Raw genomic sequence first — 27,941 nt, 5'->3', positions numbered from 1 at the left:
AAGGTCTTCTGTCCTACCCAGTTCCCGCAATTGTTAAGTCCCAAAGAAATCACACAGAGTTCTAATTAGTTATAAACTGATTTGCCTAGTATCTCAGGCTTTTTATTAACTCTTATAACTTATATTGCCCATCATAGCCCATTATTCTTGTCTATGTTAGCCATGTGACTCAGTACCTTATTCACCGGGGCAGTCACATGTTCCATGTTCTGTGGTCAGGTCAGGACTGCAGAGGAATGGACTTCCTCCTTCCCAGAATTCTCCTGTTCCCATTGACCCGCCTCTACTTCCTGTCTTGTTGTCCCACCTATACTTCCTTCCTGGCTACTGGCCAATCAGTGTTTATTTAAAATATAATTGATATAATACAAACCATTCTCCCACACAACTTCCCCCTCTTTCTTTTTAAACAAAAAGAAAATACCCATAGTCCATTTTGGGGAATGTGAGTGTAGTTTTCCAGGCTACTTCCTGCTGGTTGGGGGCTTGACAATCTTATGGGGACCTAAAGAAAATTTAGAATTATCATCAAGTCCTGTCTGGAGTATCCTGTGAGGCTTGATCATCCAGGGAGCATCTTGAATTTGTTCTGGATGTAGAACTCTGACATCTGGGCCATCTGTTCCAAACAGAGATTTCTCAGGTGGTCTTCCTTGATCAAACCTGATTTTTCTTAACTCAGAATAAATTCACAGCCCCTCATTTCCTGTGGAAACAAAAGCAAATCCTCTTTTCCAAAGTAACATACCTTTTGACTTCAATTTTGAAGTCAAGGTATTTTCAAACTATCTATCTTGGATGAATTCAGCAGCATATGTAAACAAATATCTTTTAGTAGCTGTTGCTCCTTCCTCAGCATTCAAACAATTATTGATATTCTGTCAATTATATTTTAAATAAATGCTGATTGGTCAGTAGCCAGGCAGGAGGTATAGGTGGAAGAACCAGACAGGAAATAGAGGCAGGTCAATGAGAACAGGTGAATTCTGGAAAGGAGGAACTCCATTCCTCTGCAGTCCTGACCCCTCCACAGAAGAAGCAAGGTGTGACTGCCCTGTTCACACAGGCTAACAGAGATAAAAATAATGGGCTATATACGTTATGAGTTAATAAGAAGCCTGAGCTAATGGACCAATCAGTTTATAGTTAATGTAAACATCTGTGCGATTTCTTTGGGACTAATGACTGTGGGAATCGGGCAGGACAGAAACCCCGACAACAGTAAAGAAGTCAAAGCTCTTTATTCTAATTATCTTTGGAGTGTAGCTAATATTCAATATCTTTTAAAACTTTTCAATTGGTACATATCAATGTATACAATAAAAGAGTGTCAATGATATTTTTATCAAGTCTATCATGTGCATTAACTATATTTGCTATCTGTTGCCCTCTCTGTTCCTTCTTCTTTTAAGAAGTCCCTTTTGATGATCATGTGTGTGTATGTGTGTGCGTGTTTACGTGTATATGTCTTTTAGGTTCTAACTATGAGAGAAAGAATAATATAATATGTCTTTCTGATAATATCTGATTCTGTATATTTCACCTAATATGATGATCTCAGTTTGATTCATTTTTCTTGCAAAGGACAATAATTCCATTCTTTATAAGAATAAAACTCTTCTCGATTTATATATTTTCTTTATTCATCTCTTGATGGATATCCATATCTTGGATATTGTGAAGAGTATCACAATAAATATGAATTAACAGATGTCTCTGTCATATGCTAACTTATACTTTGGGAACTATTCCTAGGCATGGTTTAGTTGGATCATATGGCAGTTTTGTGTTACTTTTTAGAGGCACTTTCTAGTTACTTTTCATAGTGACCTCATTAGCATACCCTCCCACCAATAGTATATGCTGCTCCTCATACCTGACTCCCTCATCAGCATTTCTTCTTGTTTTCATTGTTGTTTTGTGTGTTTCTTTATTTCAGTAGTAGCCATTTTGATTGAGACGAGATGGAATTTTAATGTAGTTTTAATCTGTATTCCCCTGGTTGATTAAAAATGTTGAACCTTTTTTTTTATTGTATCTATAAGTCAGACCTACTTCATCTTTTGAGAAATGTCTGTTCGCATCATTTAGTTACTGACTAGATTATTGGATTTTCTGGTGTTTAATATTTGAAAATCTCTATATGGTCTAGATATATATTAACTACAAAAGGCCACACCCTTAAAGGAAAGGAATGCTTTTGTGGAAGCCATCAGTTCTCAATAGCTCCTCAGCTAAAAATCAGGCCTCACGAGCTCCTTTCCCCTCCAAGCTGGAACACTGACTGGTTTAATCTTGTTCAGGCAAAGGAAGCTGCTATGCGTTCACTAATGCATCAGTCCTACCAAGTCCAGAAACACTGCCTCACTCCAGTTCTCCATGGCCTCTGGCTCTCATATGCTTTCTAGTACTTCTTTCCAGATCCTTTCTGAAACTTCTGAAAAGGGGGTATGATAAAGAGATTTCATTTGTGGCTGAGCACTCCACAGGCATGCTAATTCTTTTGCTTGGCTCTTATCTTTTGCATTTACCACTGTCCATTACACACACACAAAAAGTTCTGCAATGAGGGCTGAGAGCTACAGTAGTCTATGTCTAAAGAGATAGAATTTAGAGAGTATTTTATACTACATCTCTTTGGAAAAAATGATAATAGACTTTCACACCTGGGGCCTGTGAGCTACCAATCATGGTTTCTGGACCAGATTTCGGGTACAAATCATACTCCTTCTGTGGGAAATGTATTAAGCACAATCAGGGAAGTCCAGGTTGCTAGTCTTTTACAGTACCTTCCGGTACTCAGAAAGCTGACCAGCGGTGAAGAAGCTACCTGGTTGTTACCAACTTCATTTCTTCATGTCCTGTAAACTATTCCTATACCTTGAAGTATTTTCCTCATATATTCCTCCAATAGTTTCAGATCTTACATGAAGACTTTTCTTTTAAATTGATATTTATTTGGAATGACAGATAGGGATCTAGTTTCATTCTTTTTTTATCTGAATATCCAGCTTCCCCAGCATGATGTTCAAGAGACTGTCTCTTTGCCAGTGTATGGTTTTCACATGTTCTCAAAACTTAGATGACTATGACTATATGACCTTGCTCCTGAGGTCTCTTCTCTACCCCATTGGTCTACATGTTTCTTGTATCAATGGCATGCTGTTTATGTTATTATCAACATATTACAAGAGCAGTGGGTGCTTGAAGAAATCAGGGAGGAAATTTAAGAAATACTAGAATCAAATGAAGAAATGAAAGCAATCCTCTGGGGTTCAGCAAAGGCAACTCTGTGGGGGAACATATTATCTATGAGTGCCTGTGGAGCAGAGTCTCAGATTAATCTTAGAAATTATAAACAACCTAATAATATACCCAACATACAAAATCCCCAAAAAAAAACTGTAGGCAGAAAGAATTAATAATGGATAATGGTAGTTAATTAATGAAGTGGTGATTGAAGAAAGTAATTCAAAGTTTTGACAAAATGAAGTATTGGCCCTTCAAAAAGACAAGCAAGATTGATAAATCCTTATCCAAGCAAATGAAGAACAGGGGAGAAGACTCAAATTAATACAGTTAGATATCAAAAAATGAGAAACTAGACAGATACTAATAAAAGTCAGAGGATCATCATGGGATGCTTTTAAAACATATATCCCAGTAAGTTGAGACCTAGATAATAATATGTTTCCAGACACATAAAACTTGCCCATGATGTTATAAACAACTTATAGTATAACAAGCTATGAGGTCAAAGCAATGATAAAGGACACTGTCTTTAAAAATACCAGAACCAGAAAATCTTGTTGCTGAATCCCACTAGGTGTTTAAAGTTGAATTGCCACCAAGCCACTAGGTGTTTAAAGTTTAATTGTCACCAAATATATTTTAAATATATTGAACATACTGTGACCTGTCTCCTTTCTGAAGCAAACTTGGAGTTTCTTACATGATGCTAATATACATTTAAATCCAGGGGTTATTAGAAGAAGAGGCACTTAGGGGAAAGAGAGTACATAAGCAAGAATGTAGGTAAAGCTTCTCAGAGATGCTCACCTATGAGAGACATTATGTTCACCACACAAGATATAACTCCATAAGGACCTAAAATTTCAAATTTTAAAAATTAAAAGAGGTACTCCTACAATTTTAAAACATAGTTAATAATCATTGTTTTGTGATTTGTGCCTGTATGTGAAAGTATGAATTTTAAAAATATCTCTTCATTATAGAAAGGTAAAAATATATGCAAAGGTAAAATAACAATGTAATCATCCTCTACTCACCTTCCTGCTTACTTAAATAATAATCAATCCAGAATCAATTTGGCTTCATCTGTACTATATCCTGACCCATTTACTCACTTCCCCCACCCCTGTACTTTTAAAAAAAATTACCTAAAGGCATAAGTTCATTGATTCATTTTCATGTGTATATTTGACAACTTGTGACTTCACAGAGGTGAGATGTGATAAATCAATGCTATATGGGCATGTACTGTGTCATCACTATATTTGGTGCCCTCAAATCCTGCAGTGTGATGTCACAGTGGTCCTGTGGCATTCCAGTTCTCCATTTTGGCATTCCAGATCTCCATGGTGATATCACAGTGCTCTTTTTTGACATCACAGTGTCATGTTATAGCATTACAGAACCCCATGTGTCATTACGGTGTTTCCCTTTGTAATCAAAGTGTCTCATTATGACATTACACTACTTAATTATAACTCTACAATGGTCCTTTGTGATATCACAGCGTTCTATTATAGCATCTCTGTAGTGTAAGTCACTCAATAGGATATCACATTAATCCTCAGTGACATGACAGTGACCAATTGTAACATCAAAGTGTTGCATGATCACATCATAAAAGTGAATTATAATAATTCATATGAATTGTGCCATCAAAGTGCTATATTGTGACATTATAATGACACATCTTGAGCCAACAATACCCACTATGAGCTCAAATGCTTCACTGTGACATCACAACATCACATGGTTTCATCACAATACTCTAATTTTCCATCACAGTGCTGCATCTTGACTTTGAATTCAGAATCATTCTGACATTGGTCCTACTTTGCCATCAAAATTCTCCATTGTGAAAACACAGTACTTCAGTGTGTCATTACAGTGTCCTGCTATAATAACATAATCATCTATTGTGACATCACATGTTCCATGGTGACATCAAGATGCCTTACTGTTTTATCACAAAGATTAATTTTGAATACCTCAAGGTTCCTAAAATAGATTTCTGACACTTCTCTTTGGAACTTAATTGTTGAAGGAATTGGATTATCTAATCTGCAGTTTCTGCTTAGGATGTGTTTTCCTTGTCCTATATCAATGATGTACTTTATTTTGCCCTGCATTCCCTATATATTGGCAGGTTATTCTAAGTGCTTGAACATATTTGAGCATGCTCAAACATTTTAGTGAGATGATTAGTTGAGTGGTGTGGTGACTTCAAGAAAGAAGAATGCCATTTGTTTCTGTGACACTTCTAGTGTTTGGAAATTGGTGTTCAGATGTGTTAATTCTTTATAATATTTAAAACAGGTGACTTTGGACTTTTTTCCCCCTCATTAAGTGAAACACTTTTTTGGTAAAGAAAAATTTACCTTTCTTGGGCATAGTGTTGCTCAGTGGCATGGTACAGAAAGAAAGACAAGATTTATTAGTTCATAAATATTGAAAACAAGAGGATGAGTCTCTAGCATATGCTCATAGCTGGTGACAAGTTCACATACTTAAATATGGTTGATATGAGCAAGTCCTTCGTAGGTAATATTTTCACTCTTGTACACAATGTCAATGGAGTGCCTTATCACAGAAAACAGGAGGGGAGACAACCCTAAAAGGAAAAGTGAACTTGCCTATCAGACCTTCTGATGTGAAATGACTTTCTGTATTTTGTGAATATGCCTTATTACCATTGCCTAATAAAGAAGCTGATTTGGCCAATAGTCAGGTAAGAAGTCCAAGCAGAGAAACAGGGGGAATAAAGGTGGAGTCAGGGAAATACCAGCAGCCACTGGGGAAGCAAGATGTGAAGTAACAAGCCATGAGTCTCATGGTAAAATATCGACCAATAGAAGTGTGTTAATTTAAATTGTAAGACCTAGTTACTAATAAGCCTGAGCTAATAGGTCAAATGATTTGTAATTAACATTAAGCCTCTGAGTGATAATTTTAAAGTGGTTTTGGGACCAGGTAGAATGAGAAACCTCCAGTTACAACCTTCCTTGGCTGTTCTGTAGTAAAGTACTTTAGAACTCAAAGTATTTCTCCAAGCTTTCCCAGTTCTGAGGGTTTTGTTTTGTTTTGTTTTTGAAAACCATCTATTCTCTACTACTGATTTAATAATGAATTTCCATTATGCCTATACTATTATGTGGACAACATGGAATTAATGTACCAAATACTGCCAGTATTTGCAGTGAAAGCCATAGTTCTTAGCTTTCTTGCCAAAAAAATAGTATTTTGCCTGCCATTTTGTTGGTGTGGAGTCCATTTCCTGCAAATTTCTCAGGAATTGGTCATGAACTAGTATCCCTTGAAAACTTTGATACTCAAAACAATTTTCCCATTCTCTTAAATTTTGGGTGGGTATTAAATGTTTGTCTCATAAATTTTGTGTTTGGGACCTTAAATATGTGTTTCATGGAACGTGCCCTTTTCATCTCATTGAACTCTGAGTCATGTTTTTATGTTTATTTGTTATGAGTGTGTTAAGGGGGATGAGAGAGATGGGGGCAGGTCAGAGCATAACCTCATAGAGACCGATCTCTCCTTCCACCTTCACATGAATTCCAAGTATTGAACTCGGGCCTTCAGGTTTGTGTGGGCAAGTTCCTCTACATACGGTGCCACCCTGCTGAACCTTGGCTCATATTTTCAATACTTGTTTTCTTCATGACGTTGGATGTCTTCTCTTCAAGTTTTTACCTTTTAAAGTTTTGTTTTAGTTGATTCATAACTTCATATTGATGGGGTATAATCAGATACTTATCTATATTTCTAGACATTGTTTAGTGATTAGATTATAAAATGATTGGCATATACTTCTCCTCTGACACATTCTTTGTGATAAGAATGAACAGATTCCTGTTGTTTAACAGTTTTAAAATACACAGATTCACTACAGTCACTTTAAAGTGCATTTAACACACAAGAACTTATTTCTCCTATCTAACTTGCACTTAGTCCTCACTGACCAACCTGCCTCCACTCTGTGTTTCTGTTTCCCTTGTCTGGGGTCCATTGTTTTGTTCTCTGCTTGTGATGGGATCAATTTTTAAGATTTGAGGGCTATTATTCACATGCAAGCATTTTTTTTGTCTTCTCTGCTTCAGGTTATTTCTCAGTTATTCAAGGTTTTTTCAAGTTATTTCTCATTTTTTCTTCATTTCTCTGATTTTTAAAATACTCTTTGTATTTTTTCCCATTAACATCGGCATGTCATGTCACGTTTATGAACCATTGTTTTTCCTCTAGCCTGGTCTTTGTATGTTAAGTGGTCAGTGTTGATTTCATGTTCCTTACTAACTTCTCTTGCTTCCTCTTCACCGAGTCTTTCCTATTTTGAATTCATTTTTATTGCTCTGTTGTTTTATAAACATGCTTCAACATGTCCCAGGCAACTGTTTTCATTTGTTTCATGGGCGTATGTTCCCGGCAGGTTCTTATTGGTCTGTGAACCCATAGTTTTCTTCCAGGCTTCTTGTTTCTTTTAATAGATTAGCTCAGGAATAAGCCTCAGTCTTTCTTCCTTTCTTCCACGGTCTCATTCTTTCTTTCCGACAGCTTCTTTTCTGTTTTCTTACTATATCTTCCCTATTACTTACATATTTATTTGACCACCACAAAGAATCTACTGCAGAATGAAAGACTATAGTATCTATTTAAATTGTTTTCCTAGTTTCCATTATTAGAATAGAAAAAAAAATGTACTTTTCAGCTCTAGTTTTTGATACAAGTTTTCACTTTTCAACACAGAGTGGCCTAGAAGTCACTTGATAGCCCAGCCTAACTTCAAACTGGCAGCAATACTCTCACCTCAGCTCTAGATGCTGGATGCCAGGAATGAGCCATCATACACAACTCAATGCTTACTTATATTTCATTCTTTTTTATACTTTCTTTGTTAAATCAGACATAATTGGTACATCATATGCAATAGAACCTGCATGTTCTCTTCAGTAAGTAATTACCAAGATGTATATTACAGCAATTTCTTGTGTATGGTGACACTTGCCTATAATCTCAGTACTGGAGGCAGAAGCAAGAGGGTCCTCGGGTCCAAGGCCAGCCTTAGACACACAGTGAGATTCGTTCTCACCACTCTCACTCGGCCATGTCCTGCCACAAACTATTCTATGACCTCGACCTATTTACTCCATCGCATTAAAGAGAGGATCAAAGTTCTGATTTCTGCCAATCTAGATTAACTTTATATATAAACCACCTCAATATGACATATATAATTTTCACTTCAGTCTATTCTACATGCATTTGTGAGATTCATTGAAGTGTACATATTACTAGTGTCTTTTATATTACTAAGCAATATTTAATCATACTCATTGATAACTGTTTTAACATTTTCTCATTGATGCACATCACGGTATCCAGTTTGGGGTTATTGTGTGGGGTTATTTTCATTCTTCTTGGAAATAATACATGGGGTTATATTTTTGGGGTCATCTAAAGCATTCATTTAGCTTCCTAAACAGTCAAACTGCAAAGCTGCCTAACATTTTACACTTTCACAAGCAGCAAGCTGTGTTTAAACTATTATCATTAACTTCTGTCATTGTCAGGGATTTTATTTAACAAGTTCCTATGGTTTTGAAATGGCACCATTTTGTTGTCCTAACTCATGTTTCCTTAAGCAAATGTGATATTAGACATATTCATGAGCTTGTGATTTGTTAATACTCTCTGCTCAAGTTTTTTTTTAGCTCCTTATGTATGATTTGTGCGCATTCTCTACAGATTCCCAGAGTCTTTTGCAAGATGCATGGATGGAGAATATCTTCTCCTGTGATTTTTGTGGTTATTTCTTTGAGTATATTCTTATGAATAAAATTTATTTTTGTAAAGTCCAATTCATCAACAACTTTTTAAAACTGGTATTGGATCTTTTCAAATTTCTTTTAAAATTATGATACAATTTTTGTTATTCTGTTAATGTAATGGTTGCTTTTTGAATGTTAGCAGCATTTTGTCTCTATAGGATGAACTTTGACTTTCCATGATATATTATCCAATTTAGAAATTACTGTATTATACTGAGTAGTGTCTTATCATGGATGATTTCTCTTCTATTCATAAAGACTCACTTAGCTAATGTGTCTTCCTTTTTTATGATGTCTGCTTTGGCTTTTAATATCTTCCCTTTGTTTTTTGAAAGTGTTCATCTAAAGTTGATTTTGTTTCCTTATCCAATGTTTGGTAACCCCTCTCTGAAGCAATTTTTACCAGAAGTATTTTGAAAATGGTAATGATTTTGAATTAAAGTTTATAAAATGTTACCTCTTTGTTAAAAAGTAATTCGCTGAAAACAATTACAATTTCTTAAATATAAAACTATTTATCATCTCTATCTCATTTTTCAGTTTTAGTTATTTTTTAAAGGATTTTTCATTTTTATCTGTGGCATCTAGTCTATAGTTATAGAACATTTAAAATATTTTGTCATTTTAATTTTAAGTAATTGACAATAGTGACTAAACTTTGATCATTGGTATTAGAAATTTATATCTTATCTATTTTCTAAAATCACTTTTAGTAGAGATTTATCAATTTTAATATATTTTTCAGCAAAGTAAATTTTGACATTCTTTTTCTGTAAAGTTTAGTTTTTGTTAGGTATTGTTTTAAACAGTGCATTTTTAAAATATACCTGTGCATCTTACTTGTTCTTCTGTAGGTCCTTGAGATGGAGGCTCCATTTTTACCTTTCTTCTGTAATCTAGGCATTTTAAAGCAGTGAAGTTTTCTCTGCTGTGCTACCAGCATCGTTCACATTTCAATATTGATTTTATTTACCTTTAAGTAATTCCAGTTGCTGTTAACTTTCTGTTTTCACGATAGCTTTGTTAATTATCAAATAATAGATTTCTTATATATTCCATTTGTATTTTGCATTATTCATGAACATTGTAGTTGGATACTACTCTTGATGATTTCAGTCCCTTTAGATTTACTGAGACTTAGACCCAGCATGGTCTGTATTTGGGACTGTTTTGTGTGCTCTTATAAATGTCACCATTAGCTGCAGTATTCACTTGCCAGTTAGGTCTGTGTATTGATGAGTATACTCAAACATGCTATACATTGAGTAATATTTTTGTGTAATTCTGTCAATTCTTCAACCAAAAAGAAAATGTCCAAGTATCTAACTCATTATTTGGTTATCTTTTATTTTTAGTTCCGCTGGGCTTTAGTTTGGAGATGTTTGTGAAGACTATGCATCTTTCTGGTTGTGGTTGCGCTTTCACATTTTGAATCTTTTCTTATTGGTCACATATCTATTTATGTTGGTTACATCTCCCTGGTGCCTTTTTTATCATAATGACAGATATGCTATGTAATGTTTGTCTTGAAGTTCCCCCTCTCTCAGATATTAAGTGAAATGAGACTGGTTCCTCTTCATTTAATGTTTGAATAGCATCCCTTTCTCGTGGCAGTCATATTCTCTTGTCTGCTTCTATATGAAAGCGATTTTACTGAGTTCAAAAGGAAGACATGCCCCAATGGCTTTCTAGTTTCACCTGTCTGTATCAGGGATTCTTGAACTATTTATACTCAAGCTGCATTTTGCCCAAGAAACTGTTGTATGACTTCAGATATACTAACATGTAAAATGGGTGCTTAAATTAAAAAATTACTGATAGCAAATTATAAAGAAATTCTTTAAACCTTCAGTATATTTCTTAGTTCGGGTTACTATTGCTGTAATGGTACACCGTGACCAAAAGCAATTTGGGGTGGAAACTATTTACTTTTCTTACCCTTTCTTACAGTTTGTCGTCAAAGGTAACTAAGGCAGGAACCCGGAGGCAGGTGCTGATGCAGAGGCCATGGAGGGGTGCTGCTTACTGGCTTGATCCTCATGGTTGCTCAACCTGCTTTCTCACTGCACCCAGTACCACAAGCCCAGGATAACTCCAACCACATTGGGCTGGGACTTCTTACATCAATAACAAATATGACCAGTTTCTCAGTCCACCATCATCAGAGAAGCATTCTCTTCTAGGAGACGGGAACTAACACAGAGACTGACAACTGACAGTGTGCAAAGAGTGAGGGACTAACTGAGAGGCCTACATCAAGTCCTTCCGCTCAGGACTCGGGGAACTATGCAGAGGGAGGCAGAAAGGTTGGGGAAATCAGAGGAGACAGAGAGTGCCAAGAAAACAGTGCCTTTCCCACACAGCAGGACTGACACACACATCCACTCATGGAGACTGCAGCAGCATGCACCAAACCTGCTCAGGTCCAAGCCAGCGAGAGTTGCAGCACTGAGAAGAGGAAGTGAACATGAGCCTCCACCCCTAACCCAAATTCTTACAAAGAAAAAGTCAGTTTTCTCCACTGGAATCTCACTGAGTATGCAGACAATACTTAAGGCAGGCCCCATGCTCAGCAGTTCATGGCCTGCACAAAATGAACTCAGTGATGCGTTGGGAGATCTTTTGTCTCACATTGCTTACTTTGGGCATTTTTTCACCTTTTTTTTGCTTGTGTATTATGATTCTAATTTTGTTTTTCTGTGGTGTGTGCGTGTGTGTGTGTGTGTGTGTTCTACCATTTGTTAAACCCAGGTCAGAAACTCAACCACAGTTTTAAAAATCAGCCATTCTCCCACATTACAATCAGAGGTACATCGATTTGGTACTTCCATGTTGAGGAGTGACAAATGATAAAATATTAAATGATAAATAATTAAACAATTATGTTCTATTTGTAATAGCAGAAAATATCAGGACTGTAGATACCCAGCATCCATTAAAAAGGATGTAGCAGCATCTATCTGGTGACCTGGAGATGGGTAAGGTTTGGGAGTACAAAGGGAAGCAGATCTCCATGGCTTGCTAGATGGTAAGTTGAGTTCAGTGAGAAGCTGTCTCAGAAGGTAAAGGGCAGCGTGATAGCATAAAATACTAAAAATCTTCAAACTCTGGTCTTCACCTGTGGGCATAACCTCTACCAGAAAATATAACTTCATACATCAACATATACACATGATCACATGCATAAAACACATCAGTATATACACACTCAAATTATAATTTTAAAATAAAATAAATAATCCAATATTAGAATTAGTTTTAATGTTTATATTTAATATGTAGTATAAATTCATAATATGAAGATATAAAAGGAATTTGTGTAAAAATATTCAAAAGACAAGTTGGTGTTTTATTTTCCCTATGACATGACAAAATTCTTAAAATCTCTCTGTTGCTGATGGGAAAGTTAAGAATAATGTCATTAAATGGTTTGCCCATGTAGCAAGTTAAGAGTTGGAATTCACTTTTCCACATCTTTTCACTCAAATCCTTATATCCCTACCTTTATACCATGTTGCTATGATAAAACATTCAAAATATTGCAAGCTGGCTGAGTGGGTGGATGAGTTATTATAGCTTCACCAACTGGACTCCTCTGTAACAACAGAATAATTGAACAGTCCAATAATTTGACAGAGGCCTGATACATTGTAGATAGTCTCCAGGGGCAAAGGCAAGTGAGCAGCTCTCCCTGCGAGCGTATCTGTATTCACTTCATTAGCTTTCAGAAGAACTAGTTCTGTCTTACACCGTTTGTGCTCTCTGACATCTACACACTACAACTGTGCCGGTGGCAGCCCATTCTGTAGACACATTCCCATGCCATCACTGTGGCAAGGAACATGTGAACTCTCGCAATCAAATGCACTTCATATCATCACCTCGCAGGATTTGTAGACTACACCGTGTCATCTCCCAGCTAGGCTACGAAGGGAGGACAACCGGAGCCACACATACAATCAACACAGTATTGCCTTCTCTTCCTGGAAGTCAAACACTGGTATTCCTAAGCATCTTGCTGCTCAGGGACAGTCATGTTATAAATTTAAAGGAAGAACAGATTCACTACACCTTAGTTAACCCATAGTCACAGGTGGCTATGAACTTGTGTTTGATTTTGTTTGTTTGCTGGTGATGAAACCAAGGACTTTGAGCATGGTAGGGAGGATCTCTATCGTGGAATTATTTTTTTACTGAGCTATCAACCACCAACTTTTGGGGTGTGTGTTTGTGTGTGTGTGTGTGTGTGTGTGTGTGTGATGTCTGTGTCTGTATGTCTTTGTGTTTGTGAGCATGTATGAGCCAGAGGTCAATGTTAAATATTTTCTTCAATTGCTCTCCATCCTATTTTTTGAGACAGAATCTCTTACAGCGCTGGGACTCATCAGGATATCTAGGTTGCTGACAGGAGAGCCTCAAGGATTCTCCTGTCAGCATCTTCTTGATGTTAGCATTACAGGTGTGAGCCACAACCACAGCTTTTTTACATAGACGGTGGGTCCTCATGCTAACAAAGCGGGCACATACCAACAGAGCTATTTTCCCAATCTCTCCACTACCAACTGTTAAAACAACACTGTTCAGTCTCTGGGGAGACTGCCAAAGCTGGCAATGCTGGCTCCATTTCCAGTTATGATGGCTGGGTATTGGAAAAAGTTTTCAACTAATGTTAATCTAGGTTCTGGTGAGCTTTATTGACTACAATACCACTGTGGTTCTATATTTTATTTTTGTGTTTGCTATTCACATAAACCTTCTGAGTAAGCTCATCATAATCACCTCATCTTTTAATTTTTCACATTATTTTATAGCAAAACTTCTAAATCTGCTGCATGATAAGTTTAACATATTTTCATGTATATTCATGCCTATATTTATTTGTTCACTTTTTTAATTATTAAGTAAAATTAAGTTGCCTTCCAAGTTTTTCTTTCAGTCCTGGCCATCAGACAAAGGGAAAGCAAAGATACGCTTTATTTGCACACCACTCCTTGGGTTGCTCTTCTGACCCTCTGTGACATGCGGTGACCTGCTGCCTAGCTTCCCTCAACGTTCTTGACATAATAAACTCTTGTCCAGGCTCCTGTTTAGGGAACTGTTTTCATGACATGAGAGGCTTTTGTCAAGTTTTAAGCCTATTGTTTACTAATTGCATGCTCTTTGTCGAATAGACCTTTTGAAACTTGAGCATTTATGTAGCCATAATACAATAAACCTTCTGAGTCACACAAGCTGAAAACTAGACCTGATCAGTCCACTATTGCTGTGTCCACTGTGTGCAAAATGCTGCCGTGTTGTCTAGATAGTAGACTTCACTTGTGTCTCCTAGGTCTTCTCTTCCCCTCCTGCACTCACCAACGTAAGAATGTGAATAAAATACACATGGAATTATATAGACATAGAATGCATATTAAATTAGTAAAAAAAATGATACGTCATTTGTTTAGAATTTAAAAAGTGGGCTTAGGGTCATCATTTCTCAATGCAACCCCATGTTGACCACAGTTCATCCCCGAAATTTATCAGCTGCATTGTGACTCATTGGAAATGGAATTTGCCAGTGGTCGTTTTCAATATTGAGACAGTTTTTGTTCACCACTCTTATCTTTAACTAAAACTCTACTGTGAAAGCACAAAGAACAAATGTTGGTACATTCATCAGATATACCATATTGGAAATATCCCATATTAGAAATACCCCATGTTAGAAATTACCGTCGGTACATGGAGAGTTAGAATCTTTCTGGTAATAACAATTGTGCATGAGTGAAATCAGCATTTGGATGGAGAAGGAATATCCCATATTGGAAAGTCATCATAGCTTTTATGTTCATGTGTTCGTATGCTTTGACAGCTTTTTGGAGACCACAGCCTACTACTTCATGAAACCAAAACTTGGAGAGAAGGAGGTGTCCCCAAATGTTTTCTTCAGTGTCTGGCATGAATTCAGCTCTGACTTTAAAGACTCTTGGAAAAAGGAGAACAAACTGATTCTGCAAGAGAGGTAGGTATTTTCATTTTCACAATGGCATTTAAAACTGGTATTTTATTAAGTGTGACTCCACTGGGGGTTGCCAATTTTTATAGCATGAATGAAAACTTTGATGGCCCTCACCCTGGGATAGCAAGTTGAAGAGGTGCTGATGCTTGGCAGGACTTGGAGTTTGACTAAGAGGAGTGTGGGCGAGGCTGTGATGCTTCAGAGAATAGTGGAGGGTCGGGGCAGTGCCATTGTCTATTAAAATAAGTTCTATTGTGAAGAAACCACAAAAAGGAAAGCCATATGAAAGACTGAATAACCCTATAGGGAGAAACCTTCTCCTCTCTAAAGACTGCTAGCAAAGGCTGGTGAGGTCAGAGGAATCGATTCTGCTTCCTTTTGCTCCTCTCATGGTATAGTGTCAGTTTCATCAATTCATCCCCAAATTTTACCCAGATGTCTCCCCAAACCATAGAGGATCATGCCTTTTGAAAAGATCCCTCAAGATTCTTGTGGAATTACGACACATTTCCTAAAATAAATCTGTTCAAGAATGAAGAGAAATTTTTCCCTCTTGAGTATATGGGAAATAACATCTCAGGGATTATGAAATTCCACAAAGGCATATTAAATATTAACTCATGAAGAAAGCTAGCCTTCCCAGGGCAGCCTCCCCAAATAGCTTGGTCTAGTGGGAACATGAAAGAGAAACATAATCCACCCAGAAAGCAAATCCTAACACAGAACCAATTAGTACACTTCCTCACATCCCTGCACTACCAATGGCTTTTCTATAGTTCTTTAGAGGGCTTACATCCTGAGGGACCTGGTTCATCTCTGCTATAATACTCCATAGTTTTCTGCTTAGTGTCTGCAGGCTGGTCTGTTTGCACATGCACCTAGTTTTCATCTATGGGTAGACTTCCCCCATCTCCTTAAGTAAACAGAGTTAATTACTAGCATTTAATGTGCATATAAATGATGCAGACATGGGCTCTCAACCCCAATTAAAGCTGTACATCTCATCTTGTAGCTCACTGTCCTTTCAAATCTAGCCTAATCAGTCAGTTCCAGGTTCAATGAGAGACTCTATGTCAAAAAAAAAAATAGGATGGAGAAACAATTGTGGAAGTCACCCGAAGTCAACCTCCAGCCCCCACATACGTTCATGTGTACCTGTACCCACATATCTACATACAAACACACACAGGTATATCATACACCAAAGACAGTTGTATTCCAATCAGTGTTCTGCCATGTGTTCATTTGCATTCTCCCTTCGTGCATATATTAAATGGTATTTTTATTTTCTACCCACCAGAATGCTTGCTCAGTTTACATGGTTATAAAGGAGAGACGTTTGTCATCCCCAACACATTAATGTATGTCCTTTCTTGAATCTCTCAATTTAATTTTTTTGCGTAGAAAAGCATCTGAAACCCACTCACTTTGTTGCTGGAAGTGGTACGCATAACATTTCAGATAGAACAGTTATTGGTAGCCTTTCTTGGACTTGGGACCTAGATGAAGACAGAATTGGTCTGATTTGGGCATCAACAAGGCAGGAATAAGTACAAGAGTAGCTGTCCTAAAATATATCAGGTGAGTAAGCATGTCACAGATGCTGTGGGCAAGGTGAACTCAATTATCATTTTTTCCCTACATCACCAGACAAGATATAAATGCTGGTAAGAAGATGCTGTCTGGTGGAAAATGTTGAGGCTCACACATTCAGAAACACTATTCCCTAAAGTCACTTCTAATCTTTGTTCAACACTCCTGAGAAATTCCGTTTCTAGGTGGCATTAACAACCCCAGTCTTACCATATTGAGTTGTTGAGTTTGATACATTCAGACAAGATCAGCTTTACTTTGTAACTCCTTTAACCAACCAGACTTTGTTCTGATGTCCTGTACTTGTTCCTAGGGGCCTTTAGATACACAGTTGATGACTGTATATCATTGCTGCTGTATTGTAAATAGGTTGAATCTGAGTGCTCCTAAGTATCTACTTGCACGTCTACTACATTTGTTTGTGATAAAGGGCTACCGCAGAACACGCATCCAGCCAGGAGGGACTGACCTTGGTCTGCCTCTCAGTAAATGATGACCAAGCTGCCACGAAGGGCAGAGCCATTGATCAGAAGAGTGTTTGCACAGGGTTGCCCCTTTGCTGAAACCCATATACACTGCATAAGTAAAACAAAAATGAGAGGTCCCTGTTTGAAAATGAACAATTTCAAAACAACTAAGTATTAAGGCAGACCAGAGTCATTCTAAGAGCTGTGTGCCAGACAACTGATTAAATTCTCTACCTGCCTGACATCACCTTAACGTTGTGATTTCTGTGGTAATAGAAACGCTGTGCCTGGGACTTGACAGATAATGAGGAAAGGATGAGTTCAAAGTTTGAAACTCTGACTCACTCACATCATATGAGTGGAAACTCCAAAAAATTTAGACATTAATTTAAGCTGTTCCCCTGATAGTTTATTCATTCTTCTTTGCTCCTGAATTATTTGCTATCACCAGCATATTTTATTTAAAACCAATTCTTTATTATATAACAGCTTATTTCCAGTGTTTTATTCCATGCTATAAATTGTCTTGCCTGCATCATAGTATTTATTTCACAGCCAGAAGGTTATTGTTCATATTTCTGTGAGAGCATTTACCTGTGACTTACCCATGATGTTTTCCTTGGTGCATCTGATATCTTTACTGACTGTACCTGTTACATCACTGTCAGGGATGTGGGCATGAGAGTAAAACCTAGCTCACTAGAGTAATGAATATGTTTTTTTCCAGCATAATTATAAGTTGATCATTGTGGGACACAAAATCCTTCTCCAAGTATCTTGAGCAAATGAGAGCTCTTGTTCAGACAGTTGGGCCACAGAAGGGTTGGGGAGGAACTTGCTCTGTGAAATGCCCAGATGCAGAACTCTCCTGGCACTCAGTGCATTGGGCATGCATCTCTGGACCACTCTTTCTCTGCTTTTATTTTCCTTTCAAAACAACAACAATAGCAAAAGCTATTTCATTATGTGAATAGATATTTTGCCTGCATGTCTGTGAACCAGGTGGCTACACTGCCCACAGAAACAAGAAACCAGAAGAGGACATTGAATTCTCTATAACCAGACTTACAGATGGTTATTAGCTGCCATGTGGATGCTGGGATTCAAACCCGATTCCTCTGGAAAGGCATTCCTTTTTGTTTCTTTTTAAATGTCTTCTCTCTGTCTTTCTCTTTTTTCCTTCTTCCCTCACTTCCTGTCATCTCTTTCTGTCTTCCCCTCTCCCTTCCTTCTCCTTTTCACTCCCTTTCCCTGACCACAGTCTACTCCCTCTATCTTCAGAGGGGTCCTTTAAGTTTCAAGCCAAGCTTTTTCTTTAGCACTTGGAATTCATGTCCTGTGGCATGAATAGCCATGACTAACATTTTCATAACTCAGACATAGGAAGCACTATCCAGCACCCTCTAGAAGAATTCCAGGGCAAACTCCAAAGGAACACTGACCAGCTTTGACTCTACTACTTTGGTCAGCCAGGAGCTATCACAAACAGCTCAGCTCCACTTCAACCCATTCCTCTAGCCATGATTGGCAGGTTCCTTCATAACAGTTTCTTTTGGAGGGGGGGAGGGAGAAACGAGGGAAAAACAGTTGAAAGAAAGAAAGAGAGAGAGAGAGAGAAAGAAAGAGAGAGAGAGAGAGAAAGAGTGAACTGCTACCTCAGTTTATTGAACCTGTAAAAGGTATCCATCTAATTGCTAAAATGGTTTAGCATGTGCTTTGTGAAGGGAAGATGTGAACAAATGTCTCTTTTCCCCAGCTAGAGCACCAATGGCAGACCAAAGAAAAGGTTTCATTCAAGTCTAGCTCAGCAAGGAAGTGAGTTAGGGGATTTATTGTAGTATGACGTGATACTTACTGGAGCACAGCTAGCATAAAGACAGCTGTATTCTCAAGATGCCCATCCTAAATCAGCAATGACTCACAAAAGCTGCATCCCTGAAGCTTCCTCTTGTCCAGCTCACCAGCAGCTCAGATGATTGGAGAGTCACGTATCCCCAGCAAGTGTTGATGCTATATAAATTATATATAACTTTATACGCACAATATACATATATATGTATATATATATATATATATATATATATACATACTATAGGGAGTTGCCTTGTGATTCCTCTAACTTCCTGAGCCTAGTAGGTTTCAGTTACTCCCTGAGTTTTAAGAGACTGCCTTCAAGAAGGAAATGTTTTGGTTTAGTGTTTATAAATAACCTGAACAATGATATTAGTTATACCATTGAACTCGTTATCTGGATAAAATTTCCATCATCTCATTTGGTATTTATAAATAAATGATTCCTTAAGGTTTTAGGTCATGTATGAATGCTCCTCACCATTTTATTTCTGACTGATATCTCATTATAGAGTAGAAGAACTCCGCTTTTCTGGCATTGTCTAGATAATTTGTGAGATTTCACTGATATGTTTCCTGATATAGTGAGGTCCCCCGCATTCATGTGGAGTAGATTGGCCCTCTTTCTAGTGGATGGGGTTTTAGTTACCTGCCAGTTATTAGCTCTGGGATTGTCTTGAAGGTCATTTATCCATCAAGAATTATACTTTCCTCACCTGTAAAATGGAGCTGATTACACCTCTCTTGCAGCATCAATGAGCAGACAGAGTGAAATGATGTGTATATATTCCAGAATCTACATGTTTAGAGGTTCGTATACTGTTTCTCAATCATCGAATATAAGTGGTATCCACACTTTATCTCCAATAAGATGATTTAGTGTATTAATAAGGGATGGCATCATTCTAAGTAAAGAGGGTATAAATGCAGGATATTACTATGACACAGCTGCCTTTTTACTTAGGTCAAATGTGTCTGTTCTGCATGTGAGGATGAACTTTTGTTTATAGTTATTGTAGTGAGCGTTATGCTTCTATATGAATGTTGTCTGATATGATAGACTATCATTTCTATATGGACCACTAACCCACTGGCTTTGTTAAAAGTCAACAACAGAGATGGAACAACAGAAAAATGATTAAGCACACGTTTATATCTTGGTCCCTGATTAACTGTGAGTTAGATCCTGGAAGAAGAGGGTAGGCCGCTCCAGAGCAACTTCGCTTCTCATCTCTGCTTTATTGTGATTGGAAATTAGTATTCACCCAGAACTGTCAGCTGCAACACTCTGTTGGGTTAGGTTTTTCTTATTCACTCAGTACTCCACGAGCTTCACTAGGCACTGAAGGGTTCAAGTCCTCCATAGGCAGTCTCATCTTCCTTGATTACCGTCTAGCACTGAGCAGTGTAACATTCAGCAGAGAATGAGGAGGGCTCTGGATAGAGAGCTCAGAGCCCTTGCAGGACTTTTTAAAGACAGGTTAAAGCACTAAAATGATTTTAGACAACAAAATCTGTCTGCCTCCCGAAAACTGGTGCCCAAGCTCCATGAAGTGTGGTATACCCAACCATGATTTCATTTTTAATCAGTAAGACATTTTAATTCAATAAATCAATTGAGACATTAGTATGAGTTATGTTTAAAATGTTGTCTAACTTAATTTACTGGTTTATTTTACTTCAAGGCAGGTAGTCTTTGATGAACCAAGAGAAGGGCTAGTTACCCCTTTAATTGCACAAGCCTGTGGCAATCAGTCTGTGTTCAGCCCAGCTGAGGTCTGTAATTAGAGAGAAATGATTTGGATGTTTGTTCTTACAAAGTCATATATTTTATTGGATATATCTCTTGCCATGCTAAAATTCTTTCCAAAATTTGTACTTAAATGTGCTGTATGTTCAGATTCAGATTTAGATACGATGCTAGCAGAGGTAAGTTTGAGAAAGATGAAACCACCTTCATGGCAATTGAAAATAAGTACCCATGGATATAGATAAGTGAAATTCCCATCACCCATCTTTTCTAAACAGGATCTCATAGAGCCCAGTCTGGCCTCAAACTCACTAGATAGTCCTTAAACCCCTGACGTTGGTGGAATCATGGGTATTTACCAATGTAGTTGCCGTGGACTGAACTGAGGGCTTTGTCCTGCTAGGCTGCTTTACCAGCCCATTGACATCCCAGCTGCGGAAAGGCCCTCCACCTCTGTGCTGGTGTATGGTAGTAATAATGCGCTGGCTGATATTTGCTCGAGAAATGACTAATAGAGCTATATTCTTCCTATTGCCAACTCTCTAGCACTTGAGCTTTGGCAAGACAGTTGACAAACAAGATTGCCAAACAGTAAAAGGAAACTAAGTATGTGTGGGAAGTCTGGATCCTTGGCTGGTCCTAATTTACATACGTTAAGGTTGTACCGGGCAGGGAAGTTTGTTTTATGATTATTTATGCTCATCCATATGTCAGGCAATATGTCTAGCTATATAGATCTTGCCCTCTGATTAGAAAAATAGACAATAAATGAAAGCACATATCTAAGCTATGGGTTTAGAAACTAAAGAAGGATCAGAAGTTGAAGATCATGTTGTAAAAGGAATAGCCAGGAGACCTTTCTGGAAAGGCAAGGTTTTGGAGTACTTATGAGTTTAAGATTCTGGTCATGTGTGGAGATGGACAGAGAGATGGCACTATGAAATGTGAGCATTCCAGGCAGAGGGGAGAGACAGTCAAAATACCCAGGCAGAAGCGGCTGTGTGTTTTCCAAGAAAGATGAGCAATAAAAAGAAACTGATGAAGTGTGTTGGGACTTCGCAGTCCAGAGCATGATAGATTCCTCATGAGTGATAAACTTTTATTAGCCATCAAGTAGAAGATCAGCAGCTTGGCTGGAGGGGGCTCTGATAGGATGTGTGTGATGTGATCATTGACTGTAATATGGGCAGTGCGTCAGGGAGCCGCTATGAGAAAGACGTTAGGAAATCACCGTGGTGTAGTGAAAGATGTGGCGCTCTAGGCTGAGGTCACGGAAGCTGAAGGAATTGAGGATGCAAGGTACAGTGTTGTTTGGAGGAAGCATCTACACAGGCTTGGTGGCCCCTCTTTGGAGGGGTATGATTCAAAGTGTCTGCTCAGGCACAACAAAGCTAATGTCAGTTGAGTTATGAGAGATTCAGGAAATAAGGCTGCCTGTCCTGTCTTCTCATAAACTGTTTTCTTCAACTCTGGATAGTAGCACATTCTTTTTGTAAATCTTAGTTCTCCTAGAAGTTTGTACACATCCGGGGGTGGGGGTGGGAGGCACCTACCTAAAAAAAAAAAAAAAAAAAAAAAACCTGAATGGCTTCTTTGTCTTGTCATGCCTTGGGGAAATTTTTCTCAAATTTTCTCAAATGCTTCTTGAGTTCTATAAGAATAAAAAAGAATATAAGAAAGAAAGAAAGAAAGAAAGAAAGAAAGAAAGAAAGAAAGATGGATGGATATGAGCTAAAGATATCAGTTAGTAGTAGTATGCCTCGCATGCACAAGGCCCTAGAGGGAAAGAGGGGGTGGGAAAATAGGAGGGAGGGATGGGGACAAGAAGAGACAGAAAGAGGGAGGTTTGGAGGTAAAGCTTCCCATTCAAAAGCTGAAGCAGCTCTCAAGAGTTGTAGTTAACACTCCCAAGTAGAAAATTAACACCCAAGCAAGAAAACAGCTCGTTCAGAAGTATATCTGCTCACGGGGTATTTAAATGCTGTCCTTTTCTGAGTGAGTTTGTGGAGCTTGGGAGGTACCCGGGCCATTCGCTGTTTCCCATCAGCATTCGTTGAAAATATTTTTTGATGATTTAGCCAAGTTTATAGTAGAAATATCTTAGATCAAAATATACTTCCTGGAAAATATGAGTCAAAATTATCCCTAAAAATAGTATCTTTTAACTTCCATGGGTTGAAAACTGCCCCCTGGAAAAGCAAGATTTTTCAGGAAGGTAATTCCAACTTCCTTTAAGGTACATAATTTCAAGTAATTTCACAGTTATATTCTGTTGCAAGAAGACAAGCAGATCTGTCAGGTTCTTGTAATGGAAAATTAGCAAATATTTGGGTTTGTGAGGGCTTCTGCTGGAGCCTGAACTTTTAAGATAACTAAAGCCTCTGGAATCAAAGTGCTCTCCACATGCCTCCCTGCCATGACATTGCTTGCTGCTGCCTCTGACTCTTTGGGGTGGAAGAATTCCAAGGCAGAAGCCGCTCCTCCATCTGCCTCAGGGATTTCCTCTCAAACGCTACTGCTTTCCCACTGCTGAAAGGAAGATGTTTGAGAAGTCGAAGGTGATTCTTCTGTACTTAAAAATTGAGATTTTAGAATAAATAATGTCCGATGAGAAACTAGGCTTGAAACAGGTCCGAAGTTGCCGCAGCCATGTCGTAGATATTAATCTCTGTATGAAGCCAGTGACAGAGCAGGGCCAAGACATTTGTTCGTCCTTTGTTTGGTTTGGGGTCTTCTGGGAGGGAGGGGGAGGGAGACAGTAATAGAGAAGGACCTTTTTTTCTTGTGCTTACTAGCAAGCAGACATTCCATGGAAGTTAACCTTGCTGATGTTGAAAGACTAGCTATAAAATTACTGTGCAGTCTTGGTTGTTGACATTTGCAGTCAAGTCAAATGTCCATCAATTGAACTGTAGCCCTCAGGACAAATTAGTGTTACATAAATAGCTTGTGTTTTTTGGTTTATGGAAAAGCTGTTGCTTACAGTTTGCTCCTGCTTGCAAGCGAACTTCAAATTTTAAATCATCATTGTTTAAGTTTTTATAGACAGAATATTTTTTGGCTTTATTCAGGTACACTTGACAGATATGGTTTGCTCCTGCTTGAAAGCAAACTTTAAATTTTAAATCATCATTGTTTAAGTTTTTATAGACCGAATATTCTTTGGCTTTATTCAGGTACTTGACAGATTGGATACATGCATACATACAATACATACACATATGACTGGTTATCTGTATACATCCTAAAATAACTGTCATAATCTAGCCAATTGGCATATCCATTATCTCACAGGGTTACACTGATTTTTTTCCTTTTGTAACAATGATCCTTGAATTGTGTAGTTTTATTTTTACATTTTAAGAGTTATAATGCAAAGTCAAATAAATGAATATACTGTTGTAGCTGATAGAATCCCTGAATTGATATGAAAGCATTTTTACTTTGTAGCCTTTCTAATTTATGTTCAGATAAGCATAAAAACTCGCCAGAGACCCTTTCCCTCAATATATTTTAACATCTTTTTATTTTAACCCCATGAGCATTTATATTTTATTGCTTCTATTTTGACTCATTTGTACCTCTACTTCCTGGATAAGGTCTGTAATAACGCACCTAGAATCCCTGAGTCCTCAAACTTTGCAAAGTTTGGAAAGTTTATCCTAACCAGCCTTGACTGACATTGTATCTTGGTGCTGTTAAGCACTCTCTAAATAATCTATCAGCTCTGTCTCCATCCTCTCCACTTTGCCCTGGCCATGTTCCACCTCTGATTGATTCCCCCAGCCACCCCTTTCCTTTAGGACTCACAATCCAATTGGCACCAAGTATCACACACCCAGTCTCCATGAAAGGCAGTGTCCCTGGCCAGTGTGTCTCCAAAGCTCATTGATCTCCCTCTAGCGAAAGACAGCACAGTCTCCTTGCTTAGCCATTCCCTGAATGATTTAACATCGGATGGAAGGCCATTCAAAGTACCTATTAGGGGAGCTATGCCTACAGAGGGAGGCTCATCTCAAGAGGGGTCACCTCCACATTTGTATAAGGGCACAGACAACTCCTGGTATGATCATCATCTGGGAGGAGATGGCTCCAAGTTCTACCTGGCAAAGGGAAGCTTAAGGTGAAGAAGGGAGTCAAGGCATGTTGGTGCCAGAGCAATGTCAGCCAGCAAACCCATTTATCCCTGGGGTATTTATTTCTTGGCTTTTATAATTAAATACTATTTTTGCTAACAGGTATTCTTTTTAATTTAACTTTATTTTATGCATATTTGTGTTTTGCTTTCATGTATGTCTCTTCACACCTTTTGAGCCTTATAATCAAAGACAAAAGAGGACATCAGATCTCCTGGAAATAGGGTTACAGATGGTTTTGAGCCACCATTTGGGGGCAAAAACTGAGCCTCTGTCTTCTGGAAAGCACCCAATACTCTTAAAGGCTGAGCTGTTGCTCCAGCTCCAGGTAGCAGGTAGTCTTAACAGACATAGAATTCTGGCTGTGTTGGTTGTGAACCTACAGCTGTTTTTTCAGAGGTGGAAAGGACATGGTACCATGAGGTCTCGTCCATCCCTTCTTAGGCTTCAGAAATGTCTTTCTGTCCCTGGAGTGATTCCAAGAGAGAGCATGATTAGAGCATGCCCTAGAGGAGAAACGAGCAGCCCACATTAAATTGACCTGCTGGCTCCTGAGACTATATGGACCCCTTGAGTTTCATTAACCCCAAAATGACCTTTGTCTCCAACAAATTATGAATCAGGAGGGAGTAAAAGTACTGAGCTACAGAAAGCATGCTTATTTAACATCACCTGAATAACACTGAGGTGTAGGACAAGAATATTGCATTGTTTAATAAGGAGATGTGATACATACAGCTGCTTTTAAAAATACAGAAAATATGCAGTTATATCAATGATTTAGCATTATACTCTATGCAATTTGGTTCTATTTATGTTATTATTAATCCATTCTACAGTATTGGTACCTGAGGTGAGCTGTATTGGCTACCATGTTGAAAATAAAAATTCAAAATTTCATAATATAAGCATTCATTTTCTATCAGATAAACAATGAATATTCACAGAAAACAGGATGGATTCATTTTCTTCATTTAAAATAGTCAGAGCTTAAAGATTATGTATGGGAATACCTTTTCCTCAGAATTTTACTTTGTCAAAAAAAATGTGTTGGACATGAGTCTCTAAACCTTGTTAGGTGAGGAAAAAGAAAGAGCCAGTGGGTAAGTGCTCTATCGTGAGCTACATCCCTGACTCTCAGGTTTGTGAGACAGAGTCTCCCAGGACAACCCAGGCTGACTTTGGTACTTGCAATCCTCTGGCATCTCGAGGACTGTGATTAATAAACATGCACACCATGTCTAGCAGTCTAATCCTCAAATCGTCACAATTATAATCACAGATCTAGACAGCATGTATCTTGCAGAAGTAAAGCACATCAGAGTGTATTCATAATAGAGCTTAATTTTATTAGATGGGATCATTTTTAAAGTTAACCTTTAGGGTTCAAATTCTTAGGCCTAGGGTGAACATTTTTGGAAAGAACATTTAAATTAAATTTGGCCACTTTAAAGTTTTCCAAGTGTGTGGGGGAGATAAATAAGATGAGACATGGGAGGTGGTTATATTTCATCAGTTAAGAGAATTTTTGATGCTCACAGATAGCACGAGGTTTCATTTTAAAAGTCAGACTTCATGTGGGTATTAACCCATCCTCAAGTTTTAACACTGATGGGTTGGTTTCCTACAGCCTCTCATTCTTCCAGAACTTTCATTCTTACAAAGGCTAAATGTAATAGGTGGTAGGAACACGGGATTACACTGTAGGAAACTTGGATTTAACCTGTGACTTTCGTAGGATATGCACAGCCTTTGACATTGACTTAGTGGTAACTCTAAGTCTCAGATAGTTCCTGATTTATAAATGGAGGTACAGATAGTATCTAGATTCTGGAGGGGGTTAAATAACCACCAAATATAAAACTTTTAGCTCACACTCTCTCTCATCCCCAAACATCTCAGATAGCATTATCATTAGCAAATTCATATCCTAAAGGCAAGAAATTATCTTAGAAAGACTTAACATTGGAACTTAAAGAAGAACAGCCCTATTCTACCTACTGTTCTTTCTAAAGTATGTATTTCCAAGTCATAAATGTGCATGCTGATAATTATAAAATGGTAAAACAGAGAAATTAACTAAACTTACTTGGCATTGCTTTCTAGTTTGTAGAACTGAATTAGTGATCTCACAAAGATATGATATTGAAGCAACTCATGCTATTAGCGGCAAATTTCCAACACAATGAGTGGCTCGTTGTAGGCACTAATAGTACCATGGGTCCTTAGAAATTACTACTACTGGGGCAGGCTTGATGGCATTAGCATATAATCCCAGCACCAGGAGTGTTTGAGGCTAGCCTGATATCCATGGTGAGCCTCAGGCCACTCAAGGCTACATGTTGGAACCCTGTCTCAAAAATTATTCTGGCTATTATTGTGTATGAACACAGTGTTTTCCTCCCCAAACAGTGAAGAACTAGACAGAGTGAGGTAGAATTTGGAAAAGCAAAAGAGTGGGGGCGAGGCATAGATATTAGAATGAGATTAGTGAAAAGCAATAAATTAAGATAGACAATAGTGCTTAAAACATAAGGCAGAGAACACAGAGAAACTAGAAATCACTTCTCTGCAGAAACCCCATATTGTCTTTTTAGAAGCAGCAATATCCTATATAACTGGTACAACTAAGGCAGAGGTGTGTTTCCATGGTACCCAGTTCTACGGAATGAACCGAGTGAGCATTCTTTTGTGTGAACCCATAGCAATTATGCAGGTTTGTTCTTTCATTTTTTCTTTATCAGCCCATGGCACTCCAGCTAGTTATGATTGTTCATATGGATTTCAGTCTATCATATTATTGATTCCCATGTAGTGCAGAGCTATATTTAGACCTTTAGAGAGGGAAGATTGAGCCCCTGGCTCTCTTTGCACATTGCAAAGCTCTCATTTAAAAATTAAGCTAGAGCATGAACAGAACTAGAAACATAGGATTTGGAGTTTAACATAAAAGTGAAGCTGGGTCTGTTTAAAGCAAAAGTTAGACAAGAGCTGGAGGCTAGATAACACTGATGGTGAGTTAGATATGATGGAGAAGAGGGAATTGTTGGTTTT

General features: G+C 38.0%; 1 protein-coding gene across 1 annotated transcript in view; it reads left to right on the top strand.

The window, feature by feature from the left end:
• Fmn2 (formin 2) overlaps positions 1–27,941 on the top strand; it is a 298,401-nt gene that overhangs the window by 251,699 nt on the left and 18,761 nt on the right. The window contains exon 16 of the mRNA XM_041643559.1: positions 14,944–15,093. Coding sequence (XP_041499493.1) covers positions 14,944–15,093 — 150 coding nt within the window. The remainder of the gene's footprint in view (positions 1–14,943; positions 15,094–27,941) is intronic.

The sequence above is a fragment of the Microtus oregoni genome, unplaced genomic scaffold (genome assembly GCF_018167655.1).
Source record: "Microtus oregoni isolate MIOR12 unplaced genomic scaffold, Mior012 000086F_ref0000336, whole genome shotgun sequence".
In the NCBI taxonomy this organism is placed as follows: domain Eukaryota; kingdom Metazoa; phylum Chordata; class Mammalia; order Rodentia; family Cricetidae; genus Microtus; species Microtus oregoni.
The sequence above is the reverse complement of the archived record's forward strand: the minus strand, read 5'-3'. Positions and strand labels throughout refer to the sequence as shown.